The sequence below is a fragment of the Acipenser ruthenus genome, chromosome 37 (genome assembly GCF_902713425.1).
Source record: "Acipenser ruthenus chromosome 37, fAciRut3.2 maternal haplotype, whole genome shotgun sequence".
NCBI lineage: Eukaryota > Metazoa > Chordata > Actinopteri > Acipenseriformes > Acipenseridae > Acipenser > Acipenser ruthenus.
In genome coordinates this window covers 10,007,565-10,022,095 of record NC_081225.1, presented here as the reverse complement: position 1 = coordinate 10,022,095, position 14,531 = coordinate 10,007,565, and the positions used below count along the sequence as shown (strand labels likewise).

At 45.7% G+C, this 14,531-nt stretch overlaps 2 protein-coding genes across 2 annotated transcripts; both read left to right on the top strand.

The window, feature by feature from the left end:
• The first annotated feature begins 6,318 nt into the window (after window positions 1-6,318).
• On the top strand, window positions 6,319-9,735 carry LOC117968927 (progonadoliberin-1-like). The gene is made up of 4 exons (XM_034916781.2): window positions 6,319-7,920; window positions 8,411-8,555; window positions 8,760-8,852; window positions 9,632-9,735. Exons 1-4 carry the CDS (start codon window positions 7,778-7,780, stop codon window positions 9,671-9,673), a joined length of 423 nt encoding a protein of 140 aa, XP_034772672.2. The 5' UTR covers window positions 6,319-7,777; the 3' UTR covers window positions 9,674-9,735.
• A 722-nt stretch (window positions 9,736-10,457) lies between these two features.
• Window positions 10,458-13,973, top strand: LOC117397830 (ankyrin repeat domain-containing protein 39). The gene is made up of 5 exons (XM_033996721.3): window positions 10,458-10,715; window positions 11,238-11,370; window positions 11,555-11,658; window positions 12,163-12,366; window positions 13,002-13,973. Exons 2-5 carry the CDS (start codon window positions 11,271-11,273, stop codon window positions 13,194-13,196), a joined length of 603 nt encoding a protein of 200 aa, XP_033852612.3. The 5' UTR covers window positions 10,458-10,715; window positions 11,238-11,270; the 3' UTR covers window positions 13,197-13,973.
• Window positions 13,974-14,531: the final 558 nt, after the last annotated feature.

The window sequence follows — 14,531 nt, the reverse complement described above, 5'->3', positions numbered from 1 at the left end:
AAATGAGAATACATTGTCGTGCTTCTGTATGGCAAACTTTTTTTTTTGCAGTACATTCTTGAGAGTTTCGGATTGCAGGGGTGAATGAGGTTTCTCTCTAGTTGCACCTGTATGTAACGCATTTTAATTTGTATCTTGGAAGGACAAGCAGTTAATCCACAAGCTGTAATGTACTTTACCACACCTTGTTTGATTATGATTTCCATTACACGAGAGTAGATGTTAAAACTTCATGCTGATTTGAACTCGGCTCTCGCCAAGATAAGCACCAACTAAGACGTAGCTTTACAGTAAACTAATGTGATCCATATGCGTCTCCATCCATTTACGTTTCCTTCCATATGATGATGTAGATATCCTTCTGTCTGGTGTTAATGGCTGAAGTGTAATGCTGGCTCCAGGGATCAGCTTATTTTGCCTCCCTGGCGCATCAGCACACACAACGGCTGCGATGCTGGCTCCGGGGATCAACCAAAGTGCGGCCTCCCCAGCGCATCAGCATGACAACCGTCTGGATTGAGCTAAGTAGGGTACATCTCTGGGGTTTTCAAGTGGGCACCTTCCATCCTCAGTGTTTCGTCGACTAGCCCACGACACCTCAAGAGGGCTCGACGGTGATTCTGGCGTCCCAGCATCACCCCCCTCCGTCCCCCACTCAACTCAGCCCAGCTTACTTACCTGTCCCCAGCCAGAATCTTTCCGTCTCAACCACAGCCAGTTGCTGCTCCTCTCTGCTGCTTCAGATAAGTTCTTCACTGTGCGACGCAACTCTTGGCCACTGAATCCGACGTCTCTGAGAAACCGGGTTGTAGAATGTGCCACAAATCCTCGACAACCCACTTCCACTGGGTAAACCCGAACTCTCCATCCTCGCTGTTCCGCTTCAGTGGCTAGTTGAGCATACCGCAGTTTCTTCCTCTCATACGCCTCATCTACAGCGTCCTCCCATGGCACTGTTAACTCTACCAGGTGAACAAGGCGTGCTGATCCAGACCACAAGACAATATCTGGTCGAAGGTTAGTGGTGGCAATCTCAGGTGGAAAAATAAGCCGTTGACCAACATCTGCCAGCATATTCCAGTCTCTAGCAGCTTCCAGTTGTCCTGGGCGAGGATTGGTTTTAACACCTTTTCTTGGTGGTTGCTCTCCTGGGCGGAGGAATGTTGTCTTTTGTGTGTAATGTTTTGATGGAACAGGTGGCAACTTATTGGTCATGTTACGCTTGTCTTCCAATGCTAAGGCCAAACATCGCAGCACCTGGTCATGGCGCCAAGTAAACCGTCCTTGGCTAAGAGCCACCTTACATCCTGTCAAGATGTGCCTTAATGTTGCAGGTGATGAACACAAAGGACATGAGGGATCCTCTCCTACCCATAGTTTTAGGTTCTGTGGTGATGGGAGAACATCATATGTTGACCTGATGAGGAAACTGATCCTGCTCTGTTCCATTGACCATAGGTCTTGCCAGCCAATCTTGCGTTGTTCCACATTCTCCCATCTCATCCATTCTCCCTGCTTGGCCTGGGAAATGGCCTTTATACACCTCATCCTCTCCTCCTGCTTTTGCACCTCGTTGACTACCAGCTTCCTTCTTTGAGCTGGGGCCGCCTTGTGCCATGTAGGAGGAGTTGAACTGAAACCAAGACCCCCTCTTCCATGCTGAACTTGCCCCATGATATCACCAATTCGAAGGGCAGCCTTTGCATCTTCCACAGCTTTCTTTGCCGCCCACTTTCTTCCAGTTTTCAACACAGGTGCTGCCTCCCTTACGCATTTATCGCGTGACTCTACTAATGTCATTTCCAGTCTGACCTTGGCGCACTTAAACTCCTCGGTTAGAGCAGAGACTGGTAGCTGCAGTATTCCTTTACCATAAAGTCCCACTCTGCTGAGGCAGCGTGGAACTCCCAACCATTTCCTGATGTATGAACTGATTAAAGCTTCCAGCTTCTCTACTGTTGTCAAAGAAACCTCGTACACAGTCAGTGGCCACAGCAACCTCGGCAGTAGACCAAACTGAAAGCACCAGAGTTTTAGTTTACCTGGTAGAGCGCAGCTGTCTATGCTCTTCAACCCTTCCACTGCTTGTTGTCTAACTTCTCCCACACGAACTGTGTCCTTTAGATCCCCGTCGTACCATCTCCCAAGACTCTTCACTGGCTTCTCAGACACTGTTGGTATTGCCTCACCATTAATGAAGAATGTTTTATCTACTACTTTGCCTTTAATTATAGAGATGCTCCTTGATTTAGTGGGCTTGAATTGCATTCGTGCCCATTCAATGTTATTGGTTAATTTGCCCAATAATCGATTAGTGCAGGCTACTGTTGTAGTCATGGTTGTCATGTCATCCATGTATGCTCGAATTGGTGGTAGTCGCATTCCAGAAGCCAAGCGCTCTCCTCCTACTACCCATTTTGATGCCCTAATGATTACTTCCATTGCCATGGTAAAAGCCAGTGGAGAAATGGTGCATCCTGCCATTATTCCAACCTCTAGGCATTGCCATGTAGTGCTGAATTCTGAAGTTGAAAAACTGAATTGCAAATCTCCAAAATAGGCTTTCACTAAATTTGTTATTGTCATCGGTACACTGAAAAAATCAAATGCTGCCCAAAGTAGTTCATGTGGCACTGAACCATATGCATTAGCCAAATCCAGGAATGTCACATGGAGCTCCTTCCTCTCCTTTTTAGCTGATTGAATTTGTTGCCAGATCACATTGATGTGTTCTAAGCAACCTGGGAAACCTGGAATGCCCGCTTTTTGTATTGAAGTGTCAATGAAGCAGTTCTTTAATAGGTAAGCTGACAATCTCTGAGCAATAATGCTGAAGAAAATCTTGCCTTCTACGTTTAATAGGGAAATGGGACGAAACTGACTGATGCTTGTAGAATCTTTTTCTTTAGGTATAAAGACTCCACCTGCTCGGCGCCATGCTCTTGGTACAACCTGTTTTTCCCATGCCACTTTCATCAATTTCCACAGAATTCGTAGAACTCCTGAAGCACTCTTGTACACTCTGTACGGAACTCCATTAGGCCCTGGAGATGATGAAGCCCTTGCTTTTTTCACAGCTTGCTCTATTTCTTTCCACTTAGGTGCACAGTCCTCCATTTGGTATTCTGGTGGATTGATAGGTGGGATGTCTGACGGAATTGACATAGGCTCCTGCCTTTTTGAATCTGTATGTGTTTCCTCCAAATATCTCTCCAGCTCAACCTTAGATGCTTTTAGTGTGCCATTCTTCTCACTGGTGAATAACTTCTTTACAAATTTGAATGGGTCTTTATAAAAATTAGCTCTCGCACGCTCCTTCTTTTTGTAGCGTTTCCGTAGGCGCTCAGCTCTGCGCAATGTTGCAAGCTTATCTTTTATGACCCTTTGTAAGAGATTGAGTCCCTCCTTCTGACTTTGTTCTGCTCTTCTCCATTGGTTCCTCAGCTGTCTCCTTTCTCTAACTAAGCGTTCAATCTCCTGCTGCCGTCTAGACTTTCCAGGAATAGTTTGTACTTTTTCCTTCCTTTTTTCAACTCCAAACCTCTCACTTCCATATGCGTAGATGATGTCCCCAAATTTATCCAGCTTCTTTTCAACTGTTCCACTTAGTCTTTCCAATGCAACGCAGAGATCTGTGTTTACTGTGTCCCATGCAGTTTTCTCACAAGCTCTTGGCCATTTAACTCCAGGCTTGTGCCCGTTGAGGTTCTTTTCTTTCTTATGCTGGTTTGTCTGACCAGGTTCACAAGGATCATTAGGTTCATCACTAACTGTGTCCATGCAAGTCCTCCTCACATCTATGACAGGGGTGCTGATATCCTGCGAACTGTGGTTTGCTTCCTGTCGCTGGATTTCATTCGACTGACTTGACTGACTTCGTAAGAAGTACTGATCAATGCGAGGCCCTTGTCCCTTCTCCCTCAAGCATTTCATTCTCCCTTGATGAATCTTCAAACCCCTGACCGTTGTCGCCTTGCTCCAGCCGCAGACACAAACCTGGAGTTCCATGTCTTTGTTAACTGCAGATCTTGAACTAGTCTTTTGTGAAGTACTCTCCATACTCATATCCGTTTCCGTTCCTAAGTCGTTAACCGTGTTGTCCAACGTTGAGTCATCTTCCGCCCCCGCTCTCGCAGACTCTAGGGGTATTTTTCTCTTTAATTTCTTAGAAGCCTTGGGCGGGTGTCTCCAGCATCCTGTAAACACAGAGCTGGATACTGCCGACAAGGGTAGCTAACCCTTACCAGCCCCAATGGGGTCTCTTTCCTCCTGTCAGCTGTCTCTCCAGGCTGTCACAAGGTCTTTCCCTTGTTGCCAGCTGCACTATTCACAGCAGTCACTGGACGTATCCAGATCTTCATGATTTCCATTACACGAGAGTAGATGTTAAAACTTCATGCTGATTTGAACTCGGCTCTCGCCAAGATAAGCACCAACTAAGACGTAGCTTTACAGTAAACTAATGTGATCCATATGCGTCTCCATCCATTTACGTTTCCTTCCATATGATGATGTAGATATCCTTCTGTCTGGTGTTAATGGCTGAAGTGTAATGCTGGCTCCAGGGATCAGCTTATTTTGCCTCCCTGGCGCATCAGCACACACAACGGCTGCGATGCTGGCTCCGGGGATCAACCAAAGTGCGGCCTCCCCAGCGCATCAGCATGACAACCGTCTGGATTGAGCTAAGTAGGGTACATCTCTGGGGTTTTCAAGTGGGCACCTTCCATCCTCAGTGTTTCGTCGACTAGCCCACGACACCTCAAGAGGGCTCGACGGTGATTCTGGCGTCCCAGCATCACCCCCCTCCGTCCCCCACTCAACTCAGCCCAGCTTACTTACCTGTCCCCAGCCAGAATCTTTCCGTCTCAACCACAGCCAGTTGCTGCTCCTCTCTGCTGCTTCAGATAAGTTCTTCACTGTGCGACGCAACTCTTGGCCACTGAATCCGACGTCTCTGAGAAACCGGGTTGTAGAATGTGCCACAAATCCTCGACAACCCACTTCCACTGGGTAAACCCGAACTCTCCATCCTCGCTGTTCCGCTTCAGTGGCTAGTTGAGCATACCGCAGTTTCTTCCTCTCATACGCCTCATCTACAGCGTCCTCCCATGGCACTGTTAACTCTACCAGGTGAACAAGGCGTGCTGATCCAGACCACAAGACAATATCTGGTCGAAGGTTAGTGGTGGCAATCTCAGGTGGAAAAATAAGCCGTTGACCAACATCTGCCAGCATATTCCAGTCTCTAGCAGCTTCCAGTTGTCCTGGGCGAGGATTGGTTTTAACACCTTTTCTTGGTGGTTGCTCTCCTGGGCGGAGGAATGTTGTCTTTTGTGTGTAATGTTTTGATGGAACAGGTGGCAACTTATTGGTCATGTTACGCTTGTCTTCCAATGCTAAGGCCAAACATCGCAGCACCTGGTCATGGCGCCAAGTAAACCGTCCTTGGCTAAGAGCCACCTTACATCCTGTCAAAATGTGCCTTAATGTTGCAGGTGATGAACACAAAGGACATGAGGGATCCTCTCCTACCCATAGTTTTAGGTTCTGTGGTGATGGGAGAACATCATATGTTGACCTGATGAGGAAACTGATCCTGCTCTGTTCCATTGACCATAGGTCTTGCCAGCCAATCTTGCGTTGTTCCACATTCTCCCATCTCATCCATTCTCCCTGCTTGGCCTGGGAAATGGCCTTTATACACCTCATCCTCTCCTCCTGCTTTTGCACCTCGTTGACTACCAGCTTCCTTCTTTGAGCTGGGGCCGCCTTGTGCCATGTAGGAGGAGTTGAACTGAAACCAAGACCCCCTCTTCCATGCTGAACTTGCCCCATGATATCACCAATTCGAAGGGCAGCCTTTGCATCTTCCACAGCTTTCTTTGCCGCCCACTTTCTTCCAGTTTTCAACACAGGTGCTGCCTCCCTTACGCATTTATCGCGTGACTCTACTAATGTCATTTCCAGTCTGACCTTGGCGCACTTAAACTCCTCGGTTAGAGCAGAGACTGGTAGCTGCAGTATTCCTTTACCATAAAGTCCCACTCTGCTGAGGCAGCGTGGAACTCCCAACCATTTCCTGATGTATGAACTGATTAAAGCTTCCAGCTTCTCTACTGTTGTCAAAGAAACCTCGTACACAGTCAGTGGCCACAGCAACCTCGGCAGTAGACCAAACTGAAAGCACCAGAGTTTTAGTTTACCTGGTAGAGCGCAGCTGTCTATGCTCTTCAACCCTTCCACTGCTTGTTGTCTAACTTCTCCCACACGAACTGTGTCCTTTAGTTCGGATTAAAACCTACAATTTTTATTATTATTATTATTATTATTATTTTATTTTTTTATTTTGAGTCATACCTCCCGAAGGTCTCAGCTGGCTCTCGGAAACAGATTTGTAATTAAAACAGCGAACCCTCCCCTTGTCAGACGGCTAATCTTCTTAGACGCCTTTTAAACAGATTTACAAAAGATAAATCACAGCAGGTGGTTCATTCGTTAGAGACTGGACGACAAAAAGGGCTTGTCTGTTAATCTGTCTCGCGCACTGTGTTAGGGAAAGACAAAGAGTGGTTTATTCATGTTTACGAATCCAAAAGTTAAGACCCTTTTTCTTTTGCTCTTGTGTTGAACACCTGTTTAAAAACTCACTTCCTCCCAGTCCTTCAACTCTAACTACTAAGCCACTTTGCCACATTCCAGTCCCTCAGTACGTATGGCACACTTTGCATTGGTCTGTATATCTCACAGGGACTGGATATGAGTCTAGGGAGGCCATGCTAAGATTATACAAGGCTCTAGTCGATCCCATTGAGAACACTGTCCAGTTTTGACCACCTCACTACAAAAAAATACATTATTGCCCTTAAGAAGGTACAGAGAAGGGCAACTAGGCGGATCCCAGGACTGAATGCCATGAGCTAAGAGGACAGGATGAAATCATGAAATCTCTGCAGCCTGGAAAAAAGAAAAAGAGGGGATGACTGAAGTCTTTCAAATCCTGAATGCTCTAGATAATGTTAACCCAAGACAACAACTTCAAATTGAGCACCGAGAGAAGAACACAAATGGAAGCTGAGTAAAAGTAAGTTTAGAACACAGAGTGTTATAAATGCATGGAATCGCCTGCCAGGGGAAGCAGGGTCGAGTAGGGTGGGCTGAACTGCCTTGTCTCATTCCCAAACCTTCCTTATGTTCTGATGTGCAAGATATGAGGCTGTGTGGTCCAGTGGTTAAAGAAAAGGGCTTGTAACCAGAAGGTCCCCGGTTCAAATCCCGGCTCAGCCACCGACTCATTGTATGACCCTGAGCAAGTCACTTAACCTCCTTGTGCTCCGTCTTTCGGGTGAGACGTAATTGTAAGTGACTCTGCAGCTGATGCATAGTTCACACACCCTAGTCTCTGTAAGTCGCCTTGGATAAAGGCATGTGCTAAATAAACAAATAATAACCTGGGACTATAGGAAAACATATATGTGTGTGTATATATAATATAGTTTCCTGCAGTGGATATCAGTCATGGTGATCATGTGACATCTCTCATTTTGAATGGACAGCTATGGTTGTTGAATTTCACTGACATTTTTTTTTTTTTTTTTTTTTTTTAAAGCTAACAAAGCACTTAGAGATGAAACAGAAAAGATTAAGCTTTTAGCTTTTAATGTAATCCTTGCAACCAACATCTCTGCATCTCTGTGAGGGCTGTGTGAGTGCTGGCTGGGGTGTGTGTGTGTGTGTGCGTGTGTATGTGTGTGTGTGTGTCGCCCTACTCTTGTCAATGCCTGTTGTGCAGGTAATCCCAGCCCAGGGGGTCTTGTGGCACAAGGCTGGGGGCTGGAGGGTGGTCCGCACACAATATAAACAGCAGGCACACAGCAGATCAACACTTTTCACAGCACTCCACACAGCCCAAGAGAAAAGGTAAGCGATTCATTTATCCATTCTACTAATGGTTATATATTGTATTTGCGTCTAACAAAATAGTTCCATACGTCTCCCCTTGTTTTGCATGCTCCATTTTGCATTTTTATTTTAATATCTGCTGTAGGTTCAAGAAAGAAAGTCTTCTGTTTCCCTGCTCTCATGAAATCTATTACACTTGCACTTCCTCATTTATTTCATCTCGGTTTTGTGTAAGGGATCAAAGGGTGCTGCTGGCTGAGAGCATGTCAGCCAATGGGGGAAGTGGCTGCCTGCTATAATCTAGACTTTTAAACTCAGCACAGACACCTAGACTAGAGAGTTGGAAATCAAGACTTATAGGACAGAGGAAAGGAGACGCAGAGACAGGAGAGGGGTGAAGGGATGGAATGGGTTACCTAGCCATGCTGTGTGGGGATGCTGAATTACCAGGATCCTTAAAGACCCAACTTGACGCAGTTTTGAGATCCAGAAATGGTTGTTCTTTCAGCATGGCAGTGAACAGGGGTGCCTTCGTGTGGCTGCTGCTCTCTCTGACGGCCGTGTCGGAGGTCTGCTACGGCCAGCACTGGTCATACGGGCTGCGGCCAGGCGGAAAGAGAGAGGCGGAGAGCCTGCTGGACACCCTGCAAGAGGTACGCCCGCTGACCCAGCGTTTAACTGCGAAATTACTTACAAACGTGCACAGCTCGCACGAAAAGAGCATCCTTAGCAGGTTCTGTCAGAATTTGAGAAGGAGTTGTGTTTTTACTGCATGTTATTTAGTTTGTATGCATGTCGGAGAGCTGTTTGCTTTCATGGTCGGTGCGCTGTTTGAACTGCTGTGTTGTGTTCTGCAGATTGCTGACATAGAGAAGCTGGACACTGGAGATCACTCAGAGTGCGCTCTGAGCTCCCAGCGCAGCCAACTCAGCGGCCTAAAGGGGGTGCTGGTGAGTAAGGCTGCCTGTCTATCCACTGACCAAAAGTTTTGCATCACCTAGAATTTTAGGATTGAGACATAATTAATATATATATATATATGAATGAACATAATTTAGATATTTTATTTAACATCATGTAATCAAAGAAACTACAAAATGATATTGCAAAAGTCTACCGGAAGCCATAATATCAGTACAGTATTTCATGTTAGATTTTGAAATGTCACATTTTTCAATTTTTATCAGTTGGAAATATATGGAAAACTGCGGTATGTAATTCAATATGTTAACGTAACATTATTCAGCAGGTTTCATTCGACTTTATGAAGCAAAATGAGTTCATTCTAAAGAGTGATGCCAAGGTTTTTGGCCATAGCTGTGCGCTGATATTTAGAGGATAACTGTGCGCATTCACTGAGTCTCTTCTCCAAGGAGTGCCAATAAAAAAAAAGGGTTTCAAATCCGTTTTTTGTTTATCTTGTTAGCACTAGCAACATTATCACTGCTTCTCTTTCAAAGGACAGACACCACGGCTTTAAAATGAGTTCCCTTACCTCCTAATGCATTAGCACTAACAACGTTAGCACTGGTCCCCTTTGCAAGGCTTTCAATGGCTTGTATTGCCCTGCATCAGCACTACCAAATCACCCTTGCATTGCACTGTTGGAATAATGACCTCATTACTATAACTTTGCTCCTGTCTGTATAGATTTCTGTGAATTGTTGTTGCAAACTAAGTGGTAGAGTTTCTGCAGATGCCTGTAGATTTTTAATATCTTCTTTTTCAGGCACGTCTGGTTGACGGAGAATCTTCAAGAAAAAAGATTTAGAGATGATGTAAAAAACATGCTTCGAATCAAAACTCTTCTGTAATAAAAGATGAAATAACTTCAGTGTGTGTGTGGGTATCTTTCCTCAGTGCAGACAGCTACAGGGCTTGGAGTAAAACAAATCATCTGCATTATACACACTTTTGTGTAAATGGTTCGACCCAGACATCGTGCAAATACCACACCTGAGATGAATTCTGTAATTTCCCTCATCTGATAGACTTTGATAGAGGGCGGACAGAAAGCGCTCGGTTGGCAGGTGCTTCTGTGCCAACCGTTAAAAAGTTTACCACAGTAAAATCACAGCCAAGTGTAACAGAGCATGCTATATCATGGTAAAGCATAAGGAAGCATTGTAAAGCACAGTGAGGTCTGGTAAAGCATAGGGAAGCATCGTAAAGCACAGAGAGGTCTGGTAAAGCATAGGGAAGCATTGTAAAGCACAGAGAGGTCTGGTAAAGCATAGGGAAGCATTGTAAAGCACAGAGAGGTCTGGTAAAGCATAGGGAAGCATTGCAAAGCACAGAGAGGTCTGGTAAAGCATAGGGAAGCATCGTAAAGCCCAGAGAGGTCTGGTAAAGCATAGGGAAGCATTGTAAAGCACAGAGAGGTCTGGCAAGCTATGGTAAGCAATGGTTAATACATACATAGTATAACTATGAAGGAAAAAAATAGCGTACAGATGTGATGTTATGTATTAACATGCATTCTTATGCAATTTATTATGCTTAAGTAGTGCTAAAACGCCACCCAGTGGTCAGTGTTTGTAATTACATTTGGGGGATGACTACATCCACGTTCCCGGATGTTGTGTGAGCGTGTAAGATGGCGTCCGCAGTAAAGGCTGTTATGACTTTTTATTTTAAAATACACTTGGTTTGGTAAACTTTTATAAGGGAAGACTGGAATTAGTGATGTGTCTGGAAGAATAATGGTCTCGGCGAGTGTCTTCATCGGGGACAAAAGACTGCGCGCTGTTCTGGAGAACATATTTTGCTGCAGAAAATTTCCCTTTAGGAATCTGAGCTCGGTAAACCTTGAGGTACGGTCACGTGTCCCTACAATGTAAACACACTTCAACGGCTGTGTGTGTGCATGGACCACACACATCTGTTGTGTTGTTTTTATTTACTTTTGACACAAAAAATAAAATGTGCAAAAAGCAAAATTCAAGCAAGCCCAATCCTGTTTTTTTTTTTAAAAGCGGAACTGTCAGTGCTGTCTGAACTGTCAATGACCCTACCCTCCCTCTGCAAGCAGGTGTGTTGCACAGCATTCTCAGAGCAGGGTGATTGAGAACACAGCACACCTCAGAACCATAAACCTCTTTGATTTGATATGAAAATGTAACACGCTTGAGTAATGGAGAACCAATCAGAAGTTTTTACCAAACGGGGAAAGCGTTTATATTACAGTTCTTTATATTTAAGTAAACGCAATGGTCAAAAGTTCCCAGCATTCTAAACCGAGAAACTTCATCGAAAAAGACTTCTAGTCGAAACATTTCTCATTAAACTCATTGAAGTTTCTTCTATATAATACATGTCTAATTGGATACACACAGGGTTGTAACACATTCTGACCGGAGAGGCTGAGAATGGCTTCCGATGGCCGGCCGGACTGCAGCTGCTGCTCCCACGGCTCCGCGGCTCCACACAGCGTCCAGCAGACCCTGGACGAGATGGACTTTGAGAGAGGTGAGGGCACGGCCAGGACCGCACTGAGATTCCAGTTTCACCTCGTGTGTCTGAAGGCGTTTGCTGAAACGTCTTCTCGTCGTCCCTAGCTCCTTGATTTGTTGTTGCAGTGGCTCTTCTCTTCCCCAGGTTCCCCTGCCTCCTCGGTGCCCCTCCTCTCTGACTCTCGGTTTTGTGTGTGCAGGTATCTGGTCAGCAGCAGTGGACGGAGACCTGGACAGAGTGAGGACTTTCCTCCTCAAGGGGACAGACCCAAACACAGTGGACAGAGCAGGATACACTGCCCTGGTGAGTGTGAGGAGACCCCCCACACCGGAACCTGTTTCATAGCTGCATAGTGGATACAGCTTGTATCTCTTTCTTGCAATTGTTACAAGATATCACATTATTTTTACTTACAATTACATTATTTTTACACATTATTTTTACATACAATTACCCATTTATACAGTTGGGTTTTTACTGGAGCAATCTAGGTAAAGTACCTTGCTCAAGGGTACAGCAGCAGTGCCCCCCCCCCCACCTGGGATTGAACCCACGACCCTCCGGTCAAGAGTCCCGAGCCCTAACCACTACTCCACACTGCTGTCTGACCCTTAAAAGCACCACCTTGTTTTACAGTTTATTTTTCTTTCACACCCTGACGGTTTCTTCGTTGCTTCTATTATTTTGAACTCTGATGAGCCAACATGATTGTGTGCGTTGTGTGCTAAGCCTTTCTCGAGTCTTTGATCCCCAAGAGACGTGGCTTGTATCTTGTTGTAAGCCTGCTGTGCTGGCGGTGTGTTCCAGCACTATGCGAGTCGTGCTGGCTGTCTGGCCGTGTGTGAGCTGCTGCTGGAACACGGAGCCTGTGCCAACTCCCAGACGAGGGGCGGAGCCACCCCCCTGCACCGCGCCGCCTACAGAGGGCACCTGGGCGTGGTCAGATTGCTGCTGTCACAAGGGGCGGAGCCAGGCACCTGTGACGATGACGGCTCCACCCCTTTACACAAGGTACGAGAGACGCCAAAGCACTTCATTCAGAGTCTGCATCTGAAACACGCTGTCCTTTTTACATGGGAGAGAAAAAGAGCTGCCGTCTTGAAAGCCAGTCGCAAGTCAAGGGAGGCTGAACGGGATTTAAAATCATCCTGGTTATTAACAGCCGTTGAGCTAACGTTTTCATATTCGGTGGTTCTGAAGCCGAGGGAACACGGAGCCACTTTGTGGTTTGGAACTTGGTTTCAGGAGACTAGGTTTCAGGTCACTGCACGGCACACCAGGGGAGACTTGGGGGTTTGATACAGCAACCTCAAACTAGGTCTCCTGGAACCAGCTTTCAAGCCGTTGTTCCTGTAAAACAGAACGCACTTGTGAGGTATTTGCCTATCCTAATTGGTGGAGTAACTGTAGAACTCTAAGAACATGCGTGGTGTATTCTGTTGTCTTTGTCATTTGTAGCAGACAGTCTATGGTTGTAAATTCAGTGCCTACTGCACAATGGACGTTGTTGGGAGCCCCTCTAATTTAGGCAACACATTCCTGTATGCCGATGTTTAGAAATGAGGCGTCAGTTGATTCTGTACTGACGGGTCCCTCGTGAACTGAATGCTGATTGTGAGCTGCCCTCTGGCTGTTTGTTCCCTCAGGCTGCGGGGCAGGGGCGGGTGGAGGTGTGCGAGGTGTTGCTCCAGCGCTGTCCCGAACTTCGAAACCTGCAGGACAAGAGGACCAGGACACCCTGGGAGCTAGCGGAAGACCGCGAGGGACTGCGAGACCTGCTCAAACCACACAGCGAGCAAGCAGACACCCAGCCTCTCCGTGCTGCACTGTCTCCTGACTGAGCTGCAATGTGTCCTGTGGACACCAGAGGGAGCCATAATCACGCTGCACGGGCTTATTTCATTTCCATAAATGACCTGCAGATGGCAGCAAAGTCTGAAAGAATGAACATAACACAGTAAGACGTTCTCAAAGCAGAAGTACTGTCCCTTTTTACAGTCATTGAGAGATTCTTATGGGAAATAGTCAATTACTGCTTTCTGTGAACGTGCTTTTAACTTGGATCAGGAGCTGTTGTTCTGTTCTAGTTCCCTGCTATAGACAAGTGTAACACAGGCTAGACCAGCCAGTCTTAATCCCCTATTGTACCATGTGAATGTTCCTGTCTATGTATCCATTTTATAATGCATGCATATATATATATATATATTCAGAGTTATGGCATGGCAACTTCTCAAACTCCACAGAGTTCACTCAAACTGTGATCTGTGACACTGGATCAAATTTCTTTTTGTACTGCTGGCAATAAATTGCTTAAGACAAAAAACACACACACACCAACCACATCTGGATAATTGCAATAAGAACCATTTAGAATGATTTGAGAAAATAATTCAGAAGATTGTAATTAGAAGAAAGTTTCCTTTGTTTAGCTGATTCCTCCCATAGGAGCGCCGTGTGGCAGGAAGGTTCTGGTTTATATTGGGACTGCAGCCGCCCGCAACAGCAAAATAAATAACCAGCAGAAACGCTTAAACTGTACTGTTAATGATGTTTAAAATGTTATTGCTGTGAGTGTCTGCAGCCAATTAAAAAAAAATCCCCCAGTAGAAATACTCCATCATCATTGACATTGGATCCAGTATCTTTTGGTTTACAAAGATCTCGCAGCAACCTACGCCAAAGTAGTGATACCGAGAAGTAACGTGTCCCACCTGAAACAGAAACCAAAAGATGAATGGAAGTACACAAGAGAAAGGAAATCGATTTCACAGCCTAGTTTGGCACTTTTATTTAAATTCCAAGCTGTGCGCTGGGCCCCGGTCGTGTTTACTGCAGTGATCAGCAGTATTAGCATGCAGCAGCTAGTCACAGATAAATCTCCAGTGCTTCTGGACATTTGATTAGAAAGGGTGATTAAACAGAGTGGACAACAAACCGCTCGGGAAAGACAGACGGCCGTCCTTGTGTTACAGCTCCGAGATATGGGATGAAGCTGAGGGACAGTCAATTGAATCGCGTGTTGGGGTTTAAAACCATTCATAAAATAAGAAATGCTACGCTGTGCATTGGGAACAGCTGTGAGCAAGCGGGCTGCGCAATGTGGCAGGCATTACCCTTTTGGTTTGTGGTGCTGTGGAAGTTGCAATACTTTACATTTCTCAAGGTTAAAATGA